The 23,185-nt window shown below is 42.9% G+C and overlaps 1 protein-coding gene across 9 annotated transcripts in view; it reads left to right on the forward strand.

The window, feature by feature from the left end:
• Nucleotides 1-23,185, forward strand: part of RANBP10 (RAN binding protein 10) — a 67,754-nt gene that overhangs the window by 19,198 nt on the left and 25,371 nt on the right. For 5 of the 9 annotated variants that reach the window (XM_062499882.1, XM_062499881.1, XM_062499888.1 and 2 more), the window contains one exon: nucleotides 16,552-16,719. In XM_062499882.1, the coding sequence (XP_062355866.1) occupies nucleotides 16,552-16,719 (168 nt within the window). Of the gene's footprint in view, nucleotides 1-3,246; nucleotides 3,290-6,819; nucleotides 6,863-16,551; nucleotides 16,720-19,649; nucleotides 19,756-23,185 lie in introns of those variants that run through there. The other 4 variants (XM_062499885.1, XM_062499889.1, XM_062499887.1 and 1 more) reach the window with 4 other exon arrangements.

Genomic DNA, 23,185 nt, shown 5'->3' on the forward strand with positions numbered 1-23,185 from the left:
ATGGCTTTAAAGCCCAGGAGTTATATGGTTACATGGGCAGCATTTGTGACCATTTGAGTCCAAGTGCCTGTATACCCCTGTCATTTCTAGGGTGCGTGTGATGGACATGGAATTCTTTTCTCTGTGAAGAAAAGCATAAAGTGAACTTGAGACTTGAGACAGTGCTTATTTAGCAGTGAATTGTACAAATTTGGTCCTGTGAACCTGTTGTGTGTCTGATCACATCCACATTATCCTGCCAAGAGTCGTTCTGTGGTCATAGTTAGGTTGCTCTCCCATCATCTCTGTAAGTTTAACTGCGTGGCTCTGTATTACAGCTCAGTAATTATCTTCCTGGGTTTTGGAGAATGTGTGATTTTTTTTTTAAACTATTTTTTAGTATACATTGTTCAAGTAACTGAAGTGAGAAACATTTCCAGGCTTAACTGTTATCAGGTCCTTCACAGCACAGGGTAAGTGAGAGCTCACAAAGAAGTGACAGACTTTGGAGTCTTGACTTGGCTTCAGGTCAAAGTGTAATTTTAACTTTTTGTGACCTGAAACCCTGCCAGGTTTGTCTTCTTAGACCCTTTCTAAGTCACTTCTGCTTTAACAGATCGATTTTCACTCAGAGTGCTGCCAGGGAAGTGTGTAACCACTACAAGTGGTTGTTGGGAGCCTGGTACAGGAGCCAAAGTTGGTCCCTTTCTTGTTCCCAGTTCCACTGGGAATCCTTGGTGGCACTCTGGGAGTCCTAATTCAAAGAACAATCTTGCTGCTGGGTTCTGTCTCAAACTCCTTTTCCCCCACAAGGACAAACACTTTGGCCATATCCAATTCCAAGTCAGGGCATTTGTGCTTTATTGCCAAATTTATTTTGGCTTCAGCCCAGCTGGGTTCTGGTGGGGGTAGTGCTGAGCTTTCTCTGAAGGTTACAAGTGTGATTGGAGCCACATGAGCTGAGTTTCCTTAACTGTCCCTCTCTGCATTGAGAACAGAGACTGCTTATAATTGGGGAGTTCCTCGTCCATGTTCAACTCAGGGTTTCTTTGTGCTGTGTTTTGAAATTCAGTCAGCAGGTCTGAAATAATTGTAGGATTATTACTAACTACCAACTTTTGTGACCCTGTCATATCTTGATTTTTAAACATTTTTGAAAGACATTTAGAACATTCACTAATAAGCATTCAGCTTGAAACCAGTGGTTTTTAGTGAAATGTCTGCTCACTCCTTTCCCCACATTCAATATTTTTTTTTTCACGTGTGCTCAGCATTTTGGTATTTGAGGATGAAATTACATGTTGCAGCTGAACTGATCCAACTCCCTGTCATCAAAGGAGAGAAACCTGACCCTTCCCTCCTTCCCACCCCATCTGCACAATCACTGTTTTCTTCTCTGGTGCAAGCCTTTGGCTCTGCCTATTGTCACCTTGGCCAGGCCAGCTTTCAGGCCAGGCAGGAACCTGCCTGTCTCTGCTGTGCTGGGGTTGTGGTGGGCTGGTTCCTTCAGGACTCATGGAGCAATGCTCTTACTTGTGCATCCTCCACGTAACATATCTGCATCCTTTTTTAACATTTTATTATTGTTATTATTTAGCCCTCGGTCCAGTAAGATTTTCTGAGCCCTGCAGAAAATGCATCGGTGGTTTGCTACAGGTTTCACCAAACCTTCATAAAATGGGAAGATGATGTGTCCTGTCCTTAACATGGGTGAGACTGCACACTGGACATGGGTCTCCCCTGCCTGTGATGTTCTGCATTAGTTGAAGTCTTCATGCTGTTGAGAAATAACATTTCATTTGTTTGAGCTCTTTGAGGGTAACCCGGCAGGAACATAGAGCCAGGCAGAGAGGGAAGGAGGGATGAATCTCTAACGTAACAGCAAGTTCTTAATTCAGCCTAAAATGTTGTGAAAGCACACCCTTAGGCATACCCTGCTTCAGTTTCTTAAACAGCATAGATAGGAGCTGGCCAATCACTTCTAGAGACTTTAAACACCCTCTGGTTAATAAATGACTTGCCCTGCAATGCAGCATTGTGCATGCTGAAGGGAGTGCCAGCTTTCACTCACCATTCTTTGGTTTTCAGAAACACTGGTAATTTTTTCAGCTTGCTTTTCAAACAAAAAGATACTGCTTGGCTTGTTCACTATCTGCCTGCTCCAAACTCTCTGTTAAAAGAACAATCTCTCAAGAATGTTTTATAGACTTCAATTAGTGTGCAGCCAGATAAATCAGGGAAATTTGGTATACAGAAATGTGCTCCTTACTGGAGTTTGGTTTCTGGGTCTATAGTGCTTTGAGCCAGGTCAGCAAAACCAGAAACATTTTGTCCAGGTGTCCTGAGTCTTTTGTTCAGCATAAAGGTCCTTGTGAGTAACCCATTTATCTAGACATAAAGTAGGAATGAGCCCTGGCAATTAAGAATTCCACATGCTCTCCTCCTGTGTGAAAGGCATCCTTTGTCTTCCATAAACCAACGTGTGGACTGGGCTTTCCATTTTAGCTTTGTTTGGAGATCCTTTCCTTTGAATTTTCTTGCTGATAGGTTTCTATTGACATTTGTAGGTAGGGCTTTATTTCTCCTCAGCTTATTTTACATTCTGTCAGAGGAGATGCAAGCAGGGGGGAGCAAGACTTTGGAGGACTCTCATCCTGTTCCTTTCTTTGAGAGGAAAAAGTTACTTGTTTCTTCCTTAGGGATGTTCCCAAGGGTTTTTCATGCTGATGTGCTCCCCCCTGGGAGCAACCAGAGAAGGGAGGCTGGGTAGGTGTTGTGTCATAAAACCACAGAATGTCCCAAGTTGGAAGGGATTCACGAGGATCATTGAGTCTGACTCCTGGTCCTGCATAAGTAAAATTCTCATGGGAAGATATTATTCCTCATCAGAGTTAGGGATGGGTTTCTGCAGAGGCTCTGTATTTTGATTTTCAAACTTCAATTCCACAAGACTCTCGCAGCCTCATGTAACTCTTTAGTTAATCCTGCTACAAGTGGGAAGTTCCACTGAAGTCTTCCAGATTTTCATTCTAGCCAGTTTGGTTTTGGTGTGGTTTATTTTTAATTTCTTTTTTTTTTTCTTTTTCTTTTGTTTCCTGTGATTGCCCTGGAACCTTTCCACTTCAGATGTGTTCAAGGAAGTTTTCAGTTTGTGCTTTGGCTTGTTGCTTTCCATGACTGCACTGACAAGCAAAGGACCTGTGCTAAAGGACTCAGTCCCAGTGCTAAATGTAGTAATTATAGAAGCTGAGACCTCACCAAATCATCTGATCTGAAGTGAATTCAATTATGCAGTTGTCCTGCCTGACAGGTGTGTGTCTAAACCAGTCTTTCATTATTTTTCTGGCAACGTCTTCCAACACTACCCTTGTGTTGGAAACTTTTCCTGATGACAAAAGCTGAATGTTCCATGTGTCTGAGTCTATTCTTGGATCACGTGGAGGTGGAAAATAATTAATTTCTTTCCTCTTTGTAGCTATGTACACAAAGACCTCTATCACTGCTTTGTGGTCTTCTATCCAAATCATACATCCCTGGCTCTTCACCCTTCCCTGTCTGTCAGATTTGCTTGATTTACGACAACTCTTGTAGACGTTTTCTGAACATTTAATCACTGGTAATACTGATAAGCACCAGTGTCTTACTTTTTATAGTAAAAGAAAACATTAACATTCACAGCAAGTCCAGGAAGTGGCTCTTATCCCATCTTGCAAGCAAGGGCACAGGAAAATCCTTGCCAAGCTTTCACAATTCTTACGGCTTCAGCAGAAACGGGAGGGGAAGAAGCTACATGGTTACCTGGGGAAGGAAAGCCTTTGGCTTCTAGAGCAAGCAAAAGCCCTGAAGTATGGGATTAAATACATGAGCAGTACGTGGCAAACAAACAGGGAATCAGTCTGCTTTCAGAGCCTCTTGGCTGCATCAGCAGCTTGGACACACTGCTTGATTTTCTCTTTAGAAGTAATTTCTATTAAGTTTATTTATTTATGCAGCTGATGAAGCTCTGGCCTGTAGTACCTTATGGTGTTTGTCCTGCTGCAAAGCTCTTTCAGTACTATCCTTCAAAACAGTTGTCCAAAAAGGCATGTGGGATTTCCACAGGGTGTCATAGCAAAGCCTTAGACAGGTGTTAGTTAAACATGCAGTGAATCCTTCAGCTGGCTGTGCCAGTTCCTGTCCACAAAATTGCTTATGCCTCTGGTACCCTCTAATTTATCCTATCAAACCAGTTTGTGGGGCTGCATGTGAAATGGGTCATGTAATTGGGTTAATAATTATGGGTGGGGGGCACTGCTTGATTCTGGGGTTGTTATTAACTTAGATCTCTCCACTTGCCTGGTTCATCACACAGGTAATGCAGATTTGAAACAGCTCCTTTGGGAAACTTTATTCTCCTGAATCACGTGGTTAACAGTGGTCAGAGGGTTTTTTTTTTTATAGAAAGAGATATATGTTGAAAACCTCAAAATTAAATTTCCCCCCAGTTAACATTATCCTGATCATGGAGACATTTTTACAAAGGGGCATCTTTCCAGGCACTGTCTCCCTGAATTTTTATTTAGGCTGAGAACTTCTCATGAAACTTCACTTGAGTAGCCTTTTTGCTGAGTTAACTACGTTTTTGCCTGAAAGCATAATTTTTACCTCCTAAGAGATCTATTTAGAAATGGCAGGCTTTAGCACTTCCCAGTGGAAGAAAAGAGGGCATAGTGGTTCTATGTGATGGGTCAGCTCTGGAATTATTGAGTCCATTTGTGCAGAATGGATTTTTAGAAAAATTCCTCACCACAAGAGAGCTTGCCTGGGTGGGTGAAGATTATTGTGGTGCACAGAATAGTGGTGGATAAAAAACATACGCTGCCAAAAAAAATACATGTTACAGCAGATTTGAGATTTCTGGCCTTTGTAAGTCAGAGCTCTTTGAATTTATCTACATGAGTCTCTTATTTTTGGAGGAGAGGGGTTTTTTTTATGTGAGTGGATCTCCTGGTTATCACCACTGCCTGTACTTTTATTTACACCTTTGGTTGTGCTACCCCTGTTTCTTCTAAACTAAACTGCAAGATGCATTCCAGAATCACAGTTAGTGCAATCCAGCCACTACTGAGTGTTCAGTCCACAACACAAGGTAAGCAATAAAGCTTAACCAGCCCCATTTGAAAAAAAAAAAGAAAAAATATCATACTGGAGGAAGTATCCTGAGACTGGTTGAAACTGGTTGTTTCTTTCTTGAATCTGCTCTTACTGTACTGCACCATCTGCTATTTTCAAAATAGCTTTTATTTATTTATTTATTTTAATTTAAGTCAAAATTGAGATCATACAAAGGAAATTAATAAAAAATTTGGGGGTCTTGTAGTAAAACAAAATTATTTCCTTTGAACTTAAGCTTTCACATATTTTTAGTGTTAAGATTTTTTTTTTCCCATATGGAATCAATCTTGTGTTCAGTATATATAAAATACCATCATAGGAAAGTAATCTGAGGAGCACTTAATTTTTGTTTATCCTAGGCATACACAACTCATTATATTGTTTCTTTTTTCATCTTCACTTTAAATTCTATGTGTACATGTATTCTATATATATTTTAATGGCTGCCCTGCTGCATCATATGTTGAAGAATCTGAGTTCCTTTGACATTACTTAACTCATCTTTTCTCTACTTACTTCTACTTGCTGCAGATCAGCTGAACACCTTTTAATTTTAGAATTTAAAACCACAAAATTTTTAAAATTTGAAATTTTCAGATTCTCAAAATTATATGATCTCTATTTAAAAAAAAACAACTCTTCGTGTCTTTAGGAATCTTTATTATTTGTGGTTGACTGTCAACTGCCTGTCAACCTCAGCTGAGTTCCACTGAACTGCTCATTTGTCTTGTCCCATGTCAGCTTTTTCTTTTTTCAGTTTTTCAGTTTATGTGTTGAGTTCACCTGAACTAATATGAAAATTACAGCTTGAATGTTGAAACAGATTTGTTGTATGTGCTGTGCATTCATTCACATCCCATCTTTGTCCCTTAGAAGAGGTAGAAGTTCTTTCTTTGCCATTCTTCAGTTTTTCAGAACTCTTTAGTGGGCTTTCTGACAAAAAGCTCCATCTTCCCACGCTGCTGTGCTCTGCACATTTGGGGTGTTGCCCCTGTGGTGCTTATCATGCACAGAGCTGAGCACAGCTTGGTTGGGTGGATGTCTTCTGGAACATGAGCCTTGTGCTCAGGGCTGATACTGGCTGAGCTGGTGTGGCACGGGGGGGGGGTTGGACAGATGTGTTATTTCCTTCATGATACCTCTGAGGGGTGACACCAGAGTGATTAGGTCCCCAAATGAAGTCAGACCTGATGCTATCAGGTGTGTTCAGAGCTGGAGAGTAACAAAACCAGCTCCTGAACCACAGAATTGGGATTAATTACTTTCTGAATTAAGGTTAAATTTTATATAATGTTTCATTTATGGCTATGTATATGAAAACTAGGACTGTATAAAGTTCCTGCCTTTTTCCCTTTCTGACTGACTTGAGGTCACGTGTTTGCTTGTATTGATTGTGATGATTATCCTGCCTGCAATCGGAAAAACCACTGCCATCATTTTGGTTAGGTTTTTTAGGGAAGTGTTGGGTTTCTTTTCTGTTTTTTTTCTTTTGTTCTGTTCAATTAGGCTAGCTTGGAGCACCCAGACTTCAGGTTTGACTAGAGAAGCAGACTGAGGCTCCAGCTGAACTCTCAGCAGCTGTGCCTTACCATAGAGTAGTTGGGAAAGTGCTTTGCCATTAAAGTTGAACAAAACCATCAATCAGTATTTCAAGACAGTAATCCTGGCCTTGGAAAATAACCAAAGCAAGTTTTTCCACTGGCCATTAAGTGCTCAGGCATCAATGTGGGTAAGTGATTCTCAGTTCTGTCCTGCATTTTTCCATGCCCTGATTTCTGTGCTTTATCTCTTGAAGAGCTGGGCTGGCCTCTTTTAGAGATTCTGTGCTCTGTCCTCATGCAGCATGTTCCCAGAGATGTGTGGTATGGGTATCCTGGATCTCTCTGTCATCCAGCAGGTTGTGTTGGTTGTGTGCCATGTGAAAGCAGAGATGGCATTGCACAGAGAGGTTTGGGGTTTGGCCTTCAGCAGTGCCACAGGTTGCATCTCCAGCTGTAGCACAGATTATGGAAAATCCAGGTTTCTTAGTGGCAGCTGAGAGTTGACTGTCACTTTAGAGACAGCAGTTTTGCTGTCAATACAAGTTGTAATCACAGCACTGCTTGTTTTTCAGACTAAAACAAATTCTTTAATGTGGCTGTGCCTGTTATCAGAGCCTTTTGGATAATATCAACACAAAGCTCAGTTTCACTGCAGCTCAAACTTCTGGGTAGCAGCTGTTTCCACTGATGGATAAATATGATCCTCTTCAGAAAACCCTGTCGCTTCACTTTGATTAGTATGGAATGCGTTTAAGAAACCTTAGTTTAGAATGTGGAAGTCCTTGTTGCAACCTCTTAACATCATGAGGTGTGCTTCTTCTGGAAGACTTCTCCCTCTATAAGATCTTGTTTGTAGATAAGTGGTTTTTTTGTTGGTAATTTTCTTAGCTCATTAAAAACCATTTTTGGGATTGTTTTTAATAGTAACTGGGCATGAACCCCTTGCATTCTGCAGTGAACTCTAACATTGCTTTTGGCAGAGTCATTAAACTGTCCTGCCTTGATGTCTCTGTAAAATAACTCTTGCCTATTACCTTGCATGGTTTTGCTTGAAGTGTCTTATAAAGATGATCTTGCCCATCAGCTGAAGGTTGAAAAGTTGGCCCATAAATGAACATGTGAATTATTTAGTATGATGAGATACGAAGCCTGTGTATGTGATAAGCTTTTGATTGTAATTTGTTCCTTAGCCCTTCTCCTAAGTAGATTAATGGAAAAGCTCATCTGACTCTTTTTGTCCATCCCTGTTCTGCATTATTTGGTACCCCCACTCTGTTTCCCACCCCCTCCACTGTGGTGTGTCAGGGAGTATAATGGATACAATAGTGCAGTGGTGTCCTGATCGTGCTGGAGAGCTTTTCCTTTGTAGACAGAAACAGCCTGTTCTATAGTTGCTTTCACCATGCAGTGCTTTTCACAGGACTGTAAATGGCTTGTAGCACATCTTGACCTCTCTGGTGTAGGGAAACCCAGATCAGGTTCTGACTCTGGCAGAAGATGGACCCATCAAGCTTGTAAGTTAGGAGGACTTGCCATCTTTATTCATTCAAGGAAGTATGACTTTTATCTTGATTACTGTATTCTGTGGTATGGTGCATGCTAAGTAATAGTGAAATGGACTCCTTACAAATTTCTGGGGCTGGTGGAACAGACCTTTCCTGTTGAAAAGGTATTGCCTGTGCTGCAGCTGTCCAGAACCTTCTGGTTTTTTTTTTTTCTTCATGAGTCGGTGGGTAGTGCCACTTTATATAATGGTGTAGACTGTGGTTTGATGTTGTTTTGAAGGCTAGCAATGGTTGTTAGTTAGCACGCAATGGTTGTTTAATGGTAGGACTTTCTAATCTGGTCTAAAAAGCACTGGGCCAGATCAATACTGTGAAAAATTGAATTGTACAGTGTTGCTCTGCTTGTTGTCTGCGTGGTAGATCAGGCAGTGCTTTTTAGCACCTACATTCTGCTCAATCTCTCATACTCTTGAGTCACACTGATTTTTTGGGTCACTGTGTCCTTTTCTTCCTGCTCTCTGTTAATATGAGAGAGATGTTGTGATTCCTTTTTTTCCTCTCCCTTGGATTCTTGCCACACATAAGTCTTGCTGTGAGGATTTGGTCTGAGTTTTGTCTCTTTTACAGTTGCAAGTACTTTATTGAAAAACATGGAATATCTTCTGAGCCAAAGCTGCAGCCAGGCCTGCCAAGAGTCCTGCATTTTCTGATTAGCATCATCTGCTGTGCCTGTGCAGGGGCCAAGCTGACTCTGCTTCGTCTGCTGGGACCTGGGGTGAGGGGGAGGCTGTGAGCAGCAGTGCCTCTCCGGGGTGTGTGTGGTGCTGTGCTGCAGTGTTCCATGGCCTTGTACAGGATTCAGTGGGACTCTGCAAAGGTTATGGGACCTGAACCCATCCAGCCCCTACTTAGGGAAGTTTGTGCTCTGTGGGATAAAGTGGCTTTACTCTCTATACAAACATTGGTCCTGTAGTGCAAGGTTTGGCCTTCTACTGCATTCACTTGTTTTGCCACCTTGTAGAAGAAATAGAAGCTGTTGCAAGCAAGAAAAGTTGGGGGCTTCTTCATATCACTGATTAAGTGGGTTTTAGGATTTTTTTTCCTTTTTTTTTTTTATTTTTTTTTACCCATGACATGTTCTGGGCAGATGTCCAGGCCCTTGAATTTCTGCCAGGGAGATGCTGTAATGTGTTAAGCATGCTGTTCCCTGGTCCTATTCCTGTCCTGCAGTTGGTGTTGTGACTTTACCTAGACAGTTGTTCCATGCCTGGGCCGTGCCTCCCCTGTGCCCACATCCCCAGTTCTGTAACAAAGGTTGCTGTGGCCACTGAGCAGCTGTTTTTGTAGGCTTGTTAAGGAAACAGAAAGATGTGTTGCAGCACTAATAGCTGATTTGATTCTAAAGCACGATTGAATAAAGGAAAGCGAAGCAGCCACCCTCTCACCGAAGCATGTGATGTGTATGCAGCTTCATAAGGCTTGGCATAAATGCTATAAAACTGAATGACAGCTGAGATGCTCCAGCACCTCACATGGTTCTTGGGGCAGCAGATTTCTCATGGCCAGGCATTTACTGACTTCTCATGACCAGGCATTTGGTTCCTGAGTCTGTAGGACCACCAGTGTCCTCTTACGAGGCATACAGACCATCTCTATGCTGTAATACACCAGAGCTTGCTGAGCCTTCCCTTTGCTGGGAGCAAAGGCCTGTGTTCACTGTTCTGGACTGATGTACACCAGAGGCACATCACTTGCAGAGCCAAATCCACTGGAAGATGGAGTAATCAACAGAGGGTGGTTCCACTGCTCTTGTGGTACTGGCTCCTACACCGTGTTTGTGGTTGTCCTGTCCCTGCCTGGGACTGCTCAGCCCGGGATAGTGTAGAAGCAACATCCAACTTCTCTGTGCACCATATTCCATCTGTTCAGCCTCTGTTGAACATACCTTTCCCTCCCCTGCCCTCATGCTCTGCTGCTGCCAAAGACCTATAGCTGGCTGAGCAATAGCAGCCTGCTCAGCACAGTCATGGAGAAAGCCCTGCTTCCAACTGGAACGTGGTCCAGCAGCGACTCTGGGCTCTGCCTCCACCCTCCACATCCCATTCCCCAAGCACTGTACAAGCAAAGTTTGTACATCTGTTTCTGCTGGACTTTGGATTCAGTAAATCTTATAAATTATTTTGTTTGGTTTATTTCAGTTTGTTGACACAAGTTCTTGTCCCTTTGCAGGAGTGCTTGCACACCACTTGTCCTGGCATGGGCAGCTGTGGGAAGCTAGGATTGCTGGACAGGGGAGTGGATAGAGGAGTGCCACAGGCAAAATACTGGACAAGATAGGGGAGAAAAATGAAAAGTGTTCCAAAATATGAAAGAGACAAAGCATATAGAGATAAAATTTGGAAAGACTGACTGGTCACTGGTGCCTGTCCTGGAGATTAAGTCTCAAACTCTTCCCGTTAGTCATGATACAACAGACACAAGCCTTCTTTACCAATCTTCAGATTCTTTCTGAGGAACTTCCATCCTCCCTTCATATGCCCAGACCTACTCCACCATTCCTTACAGCTTCAGATGCCCCAGGTATCCCTGATGGCAGGGAAGTTACCACTGTGTGGTCAGCAAGGCCCTGCCCTTTGCAGCAGCTTCTACACCCATTGCATTGAATGCTTGGGCTGAGTTGCACTGGAATGTGTTTCTCATTTGGAATGTTCATGGACAGGGAATGGTCTGTGTGTCAGTGATAAAGTTCATCTGTCTGCCAACATCTTTAGCCCAGGAAGTGCAGAGCAGGAAGAGACTGACGTGTCTGGCTATAACTCACTGGAAAAGTATATTTTCCATGATCACTGAGCCTTGTGTGTCTGTCCTTTGGCATGTCATCAGAGGGGATCTCAGTACACATTCCTGTGGATATTGCTTCCCTGTTCCCTTGTGCCCAGTGGCAAATTCAATATGTTTGAACCTTGATGCACTGGGGATGTCATCCCTTGGCTCTCTTTTCCACCCTATGTGAACAAAGCATCAAGCCAGAAAAGGCATAGTGAAAATATTGCCTTTGGTAACTTGAATCCATCCATCCATCCATCCATCCATCCATCCATCCTCTACATGATACTCCACAGTTTCAAGGTTGAGCAGTTTATCCAGGTCCTGGTTTACCTAGGTGTGTGATGTAGCCATGATTCCAGTTTTGCCCAGAACCTACCAGAAGTTCTGTGTTCATCACTGGGGCTCTTGAAGCAGAGAGCTAAATTGCCACGTTATTTCTGTGGTGCTGAGATGTAGATGGTCACCCAGCTCAACAGAGCTACTTCCCACTTGCTGCCTCCTGGGGCAGAGTCTGATCTCAGGTACAGGAGTCAGGATCTGACGAAAAAGTCAGGAGTAAAGCAAGGCTGACGTTGAATGGGGAAGTTGGGATTGAACAGGGACAGATGTAGGACAGTCAGAGATAGGAGTAGCATACATCGAACTCCAGTGTTTGCTTAAGAGTGAGTGTTTATCAGTTTATCCTGTAACTGTGTCCTGAAGTAACTCAAGTCCTTTCTGCCACGTGTCTGGCATTGCATAATTCTGACCTGTTTATCAAGCAGCAGTGATGGAACTTGCTGTTCATTTTTCCCCTATGTGTTGGGATCAAGGTAGTCTGCCAAGAAGGTCAGCATATCAGCTTTTTCTTGTTAGCAGGCCAAACAGAGCTTCGATTTGGTGTTGAACATACAAAAATGACCTCCCAAGCCCTGCTCATGTTGTTTGCTTTTCTTTCTTCCCTTTTTTTGGTTGCACAATCTGAGCTATTCTGCATCTTGTTGATAAATATATAGGTATATTTTGGGTTTGGGTATTGAAGGGTTCAATTCAAAGGTATGTAAATTTAACCTCTTTTTGCTCGATAGCTGCTGAAGTCCTACCTGTAGTGGTTGTGATTCTATATTTGCATGTTCAAAGTGCTGTCTTCAAAATGAGCTGTGAGAATAGAGTCAGGATGCTGAGGTTCTGCTTTGACCACTGCCATTGGCTAGGTGGCCAAATACTTTCTGTTCTCTGCCTGTCTCCCCTATTTAAAATGATTTTGTGCTTTTGAAGAGAGGATGGGGAAGGAAAGAACTGTAAACTGGACCCTGCAGCCAGCCACTCTAGCTCATTTGATTTCAGTCAATAGAGTATAGTCAGTCAGGAGTCCATGATCTGTGTTTTACAAAAAAAAGCACATTCTCCAATTTTGTCCAGATTTCTGAAATTTTGAAAGGAATCTGTGCTTGTACTTGAGAACTTTCAGAGTTGGCCACAACTGCACGTTGGTGCCGAGTGTCCCTTGCTCTAGACATAGCAATCACCAAGAGACCAAAATGGGATGTTCTGTAAACAGCCTTGTTGGAATGAGCTACCAGTCACACACAAACTGTCAGTGCATGGGCTCTCCCAGGGTTGTCTTAGGAGCAGCTGCCTGCCCCTCTCTGTCCAGGGATGGGCTTCTGGAGCTGCTGAGGATTGTGAGATTGGGGGTGGTGAGAGGTGCTGGGGGGAGCTGTGGGAGCAAGCTGAGGCTATGTGCCCCAGCAGGGAGGTGCACATGAGAATCTGTGCAAAGCATTGTCACAAGAGCAGTGATGCATTTTGGAGTGATGACAATGACTTCATAGAACCATCAGGTCAGTGGTAAAAAGGACGATAAAGGGAAAATGCTGGGATTAACTTGTAGAGGGCTAGGGAGCAGTGCAGAGAGCAAATGCAGCCTGCTCCCCTTCTCCATGGGGCACCTTCATCTCCATTCTCACAAGCAGCACTGTAAATCTGGAGAAGGTTCAGATGGTGATGGTCAGAAAAGCAGAAATAGCTAAATAAGTTAGGATTTATAAGCCTGGAAAAGGGATAATTATGGGGGATTTTGCAGAGGTTTGCATACTGACATGGAGACAACCAAATCCATAGTTTTTCATCTTCCCCAGTGCAAGAACAACAGATTATATCCAAGTAATAGGAGGCACCTTTCCACGGCTTGCTGTTACGGTGTCAAACTCCTTCTTGCAGGACACAGTGAATGATATGACTGTTTGTGTGTTCTTAATGGAGGATTGAACAATTTAATGGAAACAAAATCCTTTCAGGAGTACTGAGTGAACAGAATCTCTGTGTGGTTCAGTCTGTCTTTGCTTACAGGTGGTTGGAAATACAGGTGGTTGGAAAGTGGTAACACTGTTCAGTCAGGGTGTGATACATGCACATCCTGTATTTCTGCTGTCTCACTTCTTGAAGGGCATCCTTGTCTGGGCTGACCCCCTACCCCACAGGGACAGCCTTTTGAAGAGCATGTGGGTATCACCTCATCTCTGCTTTCCAGGTCACAACAGTGACTTCTGCAAGTACTTGAGTACAAGTGGCACAGAGGTTAAACTGTCTAGAGAATTTGCAGATGCAGCTGTGGGGAGGGCCTTTGGGAAGTTCTGATTCAGTCCTCATTAAAGCACTGCTGGATTTTGTAGAGGAGGAAGCTGTTGAGTAACTCACTGGAAGCTTAAAGGGTGTCGTGGGAGTCGCAGAGGAGGCTGTAATATGCTGGACCCATTCCTAGGTGGCGATAGCAAATTGTTAATGATGCAGGAAAAGCCCAAGTTTTCAGGAAGTGTTTTGAGGAAAGTTGGAATCTGTGTTTTCAAAATACTTGTGATGAGTTACTCCTCACTCTGCTGGTAATCCAGGATAATGCCAAATGCTTTCAATAGGGATACTCTATTTAAATCAACAGGCCTTGATAACTTTGACCTAGAAGTACTAGAAATGCTGATGTTGTTTTTAATTCAGATTATTAGGAAATTTCAGAAGATTGGCTGAAGCTGGCCAGTGCTGGAATGACATGTATGCTGCTGCCCTCATGTTTATTTCGGGCAGAATTTTAGGAATAGGGGTCTGTTTTTTGTTAATAAATAACTTACTGTTAGGCATATAATTAATGCCACTCAGCTTATGTTTACAGTGAGTACAGTAAGTTCACTGAAACAACTCTGACTTGTTGTTTAAGATGACCATGGTGATCTGATAAGGGTGACAGTGTAGATTTAAGGCCCCTGGTGTGGTGCCAGGTCCAGGTTCAACACTACGCAACGTTTGAGTTGAAAAAGTAAACTCTACATAACATTAGCAAAGTGCTGAGTGAGCGGATTTCCTTAATTGGTTATGTTAGTGGTTTTCTAGGGAGAATAAGATTCAAAACAAGCTTTTTCCAGGCATTGTTGCTATGTGTACCACATTAGTCATTGTCTTCAAGGCCTTTATTCAGTCACTTTTTACTGGAGTTCACCACCACTGTTGGTGCTACAGCAAGAGCTGACATTCTAGAGGAGCAGGAGAAGGGTTTTTTCAGTAGGTTCAGCTATGATCTGCAGGTAATGAAATCTTTATTTCTTACACTGCAGAACCAGTAATGTCTGCATTGGCCCAAGCATTTAGTGAGCTCATCCTCATAGTTGGACACGCTGTTGTATTTCTTGTAGGAGCTTTACCTGGTACCTGATGTGCTTAGATGTAACTGATGACAAGTTCTTGGTAGGTACTTTGTAATGCCAGGAACGTTTTGTATGCAGATCTAGAAGTTTGTATTAGGAATGTATTATGAGTAGGTTGAGAAATTGATTTAAGTTATCATCTGAATTATAACTTATCAACAGCTTCATTAAAGAAGTTCTAAACTGACACTCATGTAACAAGTCTGCTTTTGAGAAAACTAAAATAAAATATCAGTGATGGCAACAGACCAAATAAAAGGGATAGTGGAAACGAGCCACAGTTTTAAAAATTAAAAAATATTTCAATGATATTTTTACTGGATGGAGTCTTAGCAGTGGAAGTTTGACAACAGACTCTAGAGCCCCTATCACTTCCTCCTTTGTTTTGGCAAGTTGATTTGGCATCACTTTTGTGCTTGCTGAGGGTGCTGCTTGTGCTGTTGTCCCTGTCTTTCATGAAGATTTGAAACAGGACTGGTGCTACTGTCAACAGCTTGTTTGGAGCTGATCCGAGGGAAGACGGAGCTGACTCTTGGGACATCTCAGTCTGTTCCTGTTGGATGTGTGGGACTAAACAGAGGAAATTACTCACAATTTCTAAAGTAGAATTTGCTGGGAGTCCTTCATGCCTTTCACTCCCAAACTTTGCTTTGAGGTCCAGAATCTTGGACTGTGGCATGTTCCAGTCTTGCTTCATTCCCTGCCTTCCTGCTGGCATTCATTTGGTGTGGTACAATAAACAGGGTTTTAGATATGCCCTGACTGTTTTGTGCTTTTCTGAGAAACCCTGAGCATTTGGATGCTGATGCCTCAGTGTTGTAGCAGTATTTTACAGGATTAAATTTCTAGTGCCCTCATGTTGTTGTTGGTTTTGGAGGAAAATCCTGGCTCACAGAAGTGCTGCAGCCCACCTTTGCAGTGCTCTGTTCTGTAGTTCTCAGTGTGCTCAGTCATTTTGTGCCTCATTGCAGGATGTGCACTTCCTGCACAGTCTTTGTGTTTCTTACATAGTCCCTTTGCCAGAGCCATCGCTCCACATTTAACAGAATCTGCACTACCCTTGGGTGTATAAGGTCAGTAGATGGCCAAAGCACCTTCTTTTGCTTCCCTGAGGATCCAGCCATATCCATATAAAACATAAATGTCTGTTTTTAATGTTGTATCACTTTCTGGTAGAAGTCTGTCTCTCTGTGAGATGTGGCATTGATTGTGCAATTCAGAGGAATGCTCCAAATGAAATTACTGGGATATACAGAAAAGAACAAGTGGGCAGGGTGCAATCCCTGAGCCCAGCTGTTGCCCTTAGCACCGTGTTACTGGCAGAAGAAATAAAAGATATTAATACTGGAACCGACCACTTTGCATTGAACTCCCCTTAGACATTTGAGTGTTGTATTTTAAGCTGTCTGCATAATGGGAAATACTGTATCCCAAGGGAAACAGAAATCCTTATCAACTGTTAGCAGGGAAATACAGATTTGAGGATGCAAAAACTGGCTCTCTCTTTTTGATACACCTGTGACAGCACTTACAGAAAAAGCTGCAACTTTCTAAGAATTATTTTGTTTAATGCTTTTGTGGGAAGGTTTTGGTTTTGGGAAGCACAAGTGTTTTACAAAAGGAGTTTGTTTCATCTCAGGGAAGATAAAAGAGAAATGGGTTGAAATGTAAATGATGTGTTCTGATTAAAGACCATTCGCTTATTTTCTGTTACTGATATGTGAAAATTACTACTGGGATGAATCAGGAGTGGGAATCAAATTTTAAAACTCCCACAGAAAATGATGTCCTGAGAATTGTAGTAGTTCCATGTGGTTTTGCTGAACTGGCTTCACTGCTGTCCTGTTCTTTTTGCCTTGTCTTTTGCAGGATGGGATAAACATTCTTATGGGTACCATGGTGATGATGGGCACTCCTTCTGTTCCTCGGGGACAGGGCAGCCCTACGGCCCCACGTTCACCACTGGAGATGTCATTGGCTGCTGTGTCAACCTTATCAACAACACCTGCTTCTACACAAAAAATGGCCACAGTTTAGGTAAGTGCAGGAAGGTGCTCTCAGGAGAGGGATGCTCCAGCCCTCCTCTCACTGCTCTTTAATACTTTGCTTGTATTGTAACTCTTGTCCCACATCTGTGAGTAAGGTTTAAATGGCAGAGGAGAAGAGCACTCAGCAGCTGTCAGCAGTTGTAAATTGGCTCCAAGACAGAAATATTTCCAGCAGGTAAAATGGTTTCCATGCTGCTCAGTTTGTTTAGATAAGTTAGAATTTCATCCACAGCTTCTACTGCTTTCCTCTGCTACTACACACTAGGTGGGAGGTTGGATAAGATGTCCAATGGCTGGACAGGAGGGAAAGAGGGAAAAAAGTGGGAAGTTTAATTAGTGTGTTGTTCAGCTACCTCCAAAGCCACAATACTGGTGTCTTCATTTCTGAAGGGACTTGTCCATCTGAAAGCTCCAACAAGGTCCAAGCATTCCCAAAGCCAGATATTAATTTAGCCCAAGAGGTCTTACTTAAGCACTGAGCTGTGATTTGGTTCATTCCACACTTGTTTCAGTAACTCTCTTAAAGTTAAGGACTTAAAAATTTTGCCGAAATTAATACCTCAGATGTTGTCCAGGCATCTGTCGTATCTTATTTGTCTAAAATAGAAATTTTTGGCCATTTTTCCGTAAAATACCTTTTCCTTGGATGACATGCTCTCTACCCCAGATAAATTCTTGTCTTTTTTTTTTTTTTTTTAATCACATAAGATGTGCAGTAAGTTCTTGTAAGTTCATCTCACTTTTTGTGCTGGGATTCATTTGATTTGGCAGGGAGGGATGAGCACTCCTTTCCTTTGCTTCTCCTTGCTGTGTCAATTCTACTTTGTTGAATTGAATATTAAATTGGTAGAAAAATACCAAAAATACCTGCTCAAAACACTTAAGAGAGCAAAGATGTTTTGAGTTAGTGTCTGGGCTGAAGGAAGGAGTGGGATTGGAGTGCAGTGTGTGCCTGGAGAGTGCAGTATTTCTGGTGAGCTCTGAGCTCCCCAGTATTAGAGAGAGATGGATTTACTGGAGAGAGTCCAGCAAAGGGCTGCCAAAGTGATGAAGGGTTTAGAGCATCTGTCCTAGGAGGAAAGGCTGGAGAGCTGGGTTTGTTCTGGCTGCTCATGTCAGTCCAGTTCTGGTAAGACAAGTAGAGGCTCGAAAGCAACAGCTGATGGTGTAGAGCAGGAGGTTTTGCTTTAGACAAGATAAAACAACAGCAACTGAGATAATGAAATACCTTAAAAAATGCCTTATTTTAGTTGCTGTCCTTGGTTTTTAGCATGTTTTTACACAGAAGCCCTGTAGTGGTTTGTGCTGTGCTCTTCTGGATATTTTCTGTTGTTCAAGTGGGTGGTTTTCCAGCTTCACTGTTTTTCACCCTGATGGTGCTGTTACTTTTCATCCTAACAGAAATGTAAGAGTAAGGAGGAGGCCAGGTCTTCTATTTAATGAATACAAGTCTGTTCATTTGAAAATAAATTTCTTTCTAATGACCAGAATCTCCACAGTGTAAGCTGTATCAGTTGAAAAGTTGCAGCTTTCTCCTTCTCTCTTCTGTACCCAGGACTGTGTTGTCCATGGGTGTCTGGGCAGATGAAGCCAAATAAAGAGCCCATTCAGTAACTTCTGTGTTACCTTTTGTCATTTCCACCCTCTGATTCTTTGCCTCGTGTCCTTGCTCAAAGATTTGTTTTGTTTGGGACATTCAGAGTTCTTTTCAGCAGTGAAGTTATCTAGTCTTCCTTTCTAAAATTTAAGTTTTTCTTTTCCTTCAAAGATGGGGCTTTTTTGGATGGAAAGCTCATGGTTTTCTAATCTGGCATTGAATGACCCGTTGAGGAACAACCTGTGCCAGTGGGAAGAAAAAAGGAAATGCAACAAGAAAGTTACTATGCTTAGAGAACAGCATTAGATACAAGCACTGCTGTCACCTGGGTGTCCTCCTGAGCTCTTCAGATGTATGGTACAAGACATGAGGTGTCTGAGAAGAGGACAGGTAGGAGCCTCTCCTTAGCATTCACAGCTGGCTCCTGTGTGTATCAGCTCTTCTTTGAGCTCTAGTGGTATAATGGTTGTACTGGGAGAGGAGGCATGGTGTGGGTTAGAGGAGACAGGGATGGAAGTGCAGAAGGGAGCAGCAGACCTCAGGCTTTGCTGGGTGACCCCACAAAAGCTGCAGGAGCATATTACTGCCTTCTTACAAAAGAAGAATGAAACCTCATCTGAGGAGGCTGTTGGTAAGGGCCAGCAGTGTCTGTGTGTCACTGATAAAGAAACACAGCATCCAGGAGAGGTGTTCAATGGAATGCTGAGGAGAGGAGCCCCTTGACAAGGGGTTACACAGCTCCTCGTGGGCACAGAGCAGAGAGATGTGAGGAGGGGGTGAGACAGGTGTCACCAGAGGAACTAAGGCCCAATGGAGGCAGGAGCAATGATTTATTTGGAAGTCAGAATTCTTTCTTCCCTGAAAGAAGTAACTCCCTGAAGGTGTTGAACTTCCGTGATACTTGGTGCTAACCTGAGAATCTCATTTCTGTGTTGTGTAAACCCAAGGTTTACCAGGAATGGGATGAATGTGTTTTTTCTAGGTGTTCCCTGACATAAAGCTGTGGAAGCATGTATGTCTCCTCTTAGGAGATGAGGTAATTGTGTAATCCTACTGCATATACCAAGAATATTCATGAGACTAATCAGTCCTTTTGTGAGGCCAGTTAGCTTGAGAGCAGGGTTTCAGAATTTGCATTTGTCTTCCTTTTAATGGAATTACTGTAGCTTTGTCTTTGCAATCCACTCTTCACCATTTAAGTCCTCTCCTTTTCTTCTATTAATTAGACACCCCCCTTTTGTTTTCCTTGTAATTTCTTCTGTTGCTTAACTATTATCTTCCATTGTCTCCATACTTTTTCATTTAATCAGATCCATCAGGAGCACTGTATAAGAACTGTTTTCTTGGCCATCACAAATTCTGGATGTTCTGGTTGGAGCTAAGTCTTGAACTTTATTTGGAGACGTCACATGAAAACTGTTTGACATCGTATGTAGTCTTAATTCTCTGTTCTGGAAAATGTCTTGAATGTCTTCTGGCTGCTGATGAAACACATTTGACAAGTCCTGAGCAGAGTCCTGGCAGTAAAAAACAGTGAGATGTGGCTAGAAGTGTGATGAGAATGAATTTGGAGAGAAAGAGGGAGAAATGTTGGGGCGCCAGCCATTAAGCAGAAGGTCTTGGACCAGGACATGAGGAGGAAATGTGACTGCTGAAGGTCTCTGGGTTTAAGTGGATGAGTTTGCTCAGGGATTAATGTAGGAGTGTCTCAGAGATCTCAGACTTTGACAGCACACCAAGGTAAATGGAGCAGTAGGGCTATAAAAAGAGCACGCAACCCTCTGAAGTCTTGGCATAGAAAACTTCCTGTACTTTGAGTTTTAGTGCAGGCTCTTGGAAAGACCAAGTTAACCTAAAAAGTAAAATAATCTGTTCTGCAGCCAGTTTAGAGACTAGGAGGAACATAAGGGGTAATGCAGGAGTCTCTTGTCAGAGACATGCAGGTGTCAGTCCCAGGTTTAATAGGTTTGACTCCAAAGGTTCAAAGGAAGTTTCCAGAGAACAAGAGCATTGGGGTGTTCAAAACAAGACTTCAGATTCATCAAATTTAAAATCATAGAATCCTGGAATGGTTTGCGTTGGAAAGGACCTTGAAGATCATGTTGTTCCAACCCATCTGCTGTGGGCAGGGATACCTTCCACTAGACCAGGAGCCCATGCACCTTGGTCTAGAACACTTCCAGGGCTGGGGCAACCACAGCTTCTCTGGACAACCTGTGCCAGGGCCTCACCACCCACATTCACTACTAAAATGAACAGAAAATAGCAGACTTGGCTAAAGCCTTGTTCCCTGTATGAGCAGTTTTACCCAGGTGGCCTGGTTGGAGTATATCTGTTTCCAAGGGCATGTAGAGCTGTGTGTGTTTGACAGTGCTTCTCCTCAGCAGCACATTGGAGAAGTATTCAAGTATTTTCCTGGGCTGGCATTTCCTAGTTGCTCTTTAGGTTGCCCACACTGCTGAACCTGTTTGTTTATTGCAATCCACCAGCACTTCTTAAGGATGCTCTGCATCACAGTTGCCTAAATGGATGCTGGAGGAGTACCCTGCTATGCAGGCAGTGGAGTGCTGTGGCTGATCACCCAAATACATGCTGTCTTGTGCAAATTGAATTCTCTTTAAGTGGCCAGTTGTGAGGCAGACAGGGTGACTGTTGCTGGGTGGAGAGCTGAGATGGTCTGGAAGGTCCACAAACACATTGTGTGCATGGGGTCATGTGTGAGTGCACTTCAGTCATGGAAAGTGGGAGTTCTTTGGTTGGTTGGCAGGTGAAGATGTCAGTCACACTGTGCCCTAGAACTGAACCTTCATTTAATGTCTTTATATCAGTGCCTTAATGATCACATTAACTTCGTGGACTTAGAAAGGAGGCCCTCCATACACTTGCTCTTGCTTCCTGACCTCTTGATTTATCCAGTGTAAGAAGGTTGTGGTTTTAAACTAAACCCAGGCTTTGGAGGGGCTGCAAAGAAAGAAAATATCTTAACATTCAAGCTGTGATTATTTCACTTTCTGCTGTTGGCTTTCCTGGATGCAGGTGTGTAGCAGTTCAGATGCAGAAACTCTTAAGCAGACATGTCTGTGCAACAGACCAAGTGCTGTCTGCATAAAGCATTTTATTAGTCTGAGTTATGTAACAGAATGTGGAAAACATATATTTGTCTCATTGTAAAGGCAATATAATAAGTTTATTTATAGAATCATAGAATTATTTTCTCTGGGAGAGATCTCTGGAGGTCAGTCATCCAACACCCTGCTGAAAGCAGACCCAAACTAGATCATATTACTCAGAACCTCATCAAATTTTACTGTCTCCAAGAATGGAGATCACCCTGGGGGCTTTTCTGGTCCTGATTCAGTGTTTGACCAAAATTCATACTGAATTTTTCTAATTAGAATTTCCCATGTTGCAGCTTATCTCTGTTGCCTCCTGTCTCCTGCCACCATGCATCTCTGAGAAAAGACTTTTATATATCCTCCTATCTGACAGTTGTAGGCAGCATTAGTGTCTGCCCTAATGTTTTTAGGGGTAAAGAGAGACTTTTCCCTTGGCCTGTCTTTGTCTTGCTGGCCTCTCCTGGACTCACTGCAGTCTCACTGTGAACTCACTGCAATCTCACTGTGTCCTGTACTGGGGACCCCTAAAGTGAACATCATAACTGAAGTGTAGACTAACAAGTGTTGGAAAAGAAGGAAGAAATCCCATCCTTGATCCTAGACTCTCACTAATACAACTCAGGATGGGGTTGATCTCCTTGGCTGCAAGGACCCACCACTGGCTCCTGCTTTACTTGTTGCCCAGCAGGACCCTGACTGTTTTCTGCAGATCTGCTTTCTCTCCAGTCAGCCTCGTCCTGTCCTGTTTTCTGGGAGTATCGTAACTTGGTGGCAAGGCTCTTAGGCTGCTTTTGTTGAGTTTTGGGAGGCTTGTGCTGGATCATTTCTCCAGCTGTAGCACTGTACCCTCCAGCCTGTTGTGCACTCTCCTGTTTGGTGACACCTGTGAGCCTGCTGGGAGCACACTTTGTCCCATTGTCCAGGTCATTAGTGAGGACATGAAACTGTATTGGCCCTGCTGTTGATCCCTGAGGGACAACTCTTGGACTTCGAGCTGCTGATCACATCTCTTCCATCCTGACAGTTCAGCCAATTTTCCACCCACCATGTAGTCCATTCAAAAACCATGTGCTTGTCCAGGTGCTGGAAGCAGCTTCCAGCCACACAGCTGCACAAGCCTTGGCCTCCTTTGTCTCTGAGAGGTGCTGGGGGCAGAGAAGGGCTCCAGTGGACAGCAGGCTCAAGGAGATTGGCCTCATTCTAGCATAAGGGTAGGAACAAGCTTTCATCCACCTTTTCATCCAGCTGAGCAAAATAACTGCAAAGTGAAAAAAAGATTTGAGTGAGGTACAATATCAGGGCAAAGTGACCAGGTGAGAGAAATGCTTGCTGAATGTTTTCCTTTGCCACCTGTTCAGCATCACCTGTCTGCACAATCGTTGGTTGGGTTGTAGAGAGGGTGCTCAATAAACAAGGTCCAAACTGCCAGGATGTTCATTAAACCATATTGACTATATGCCATTATGTTAATTTAACTTTATTGGCTGTTTATTTAGTAAAATATTTAGTATTTCTTTCTGAGCATTTGATTTGGATCTGTGCTGTTTTGAATAGAAATTACTTGTTTCCTATCTTGACTCCTAAAACTGGTTTAAATTACCATTTCAGACTGATCTGGTAACGTTACATTGCTGCTCTGGGTTGAAATAGTCCTAAAATTAAAAACAGAGGGTGGTGTTCTCCTGCTTCTGCAGTGCCTTCAGTGCCAGGCAGAAGGGAAGGAGGAGAGGTGGGACGTGTGT

Source organism: Cinclus cinclus, chromosome 11 (genome assembly GCF_963662255.1).
Source record: "Cinclus cinclus chromosome 11, bCinCin1.1, whole genome shotgun sequence".
Taxonomy (NCBI): Eukaryota; Metazoa; Chordata; class Aves; order Passeriformes; family Cinclidae; genus Cinclus; species Cinclus cinclus.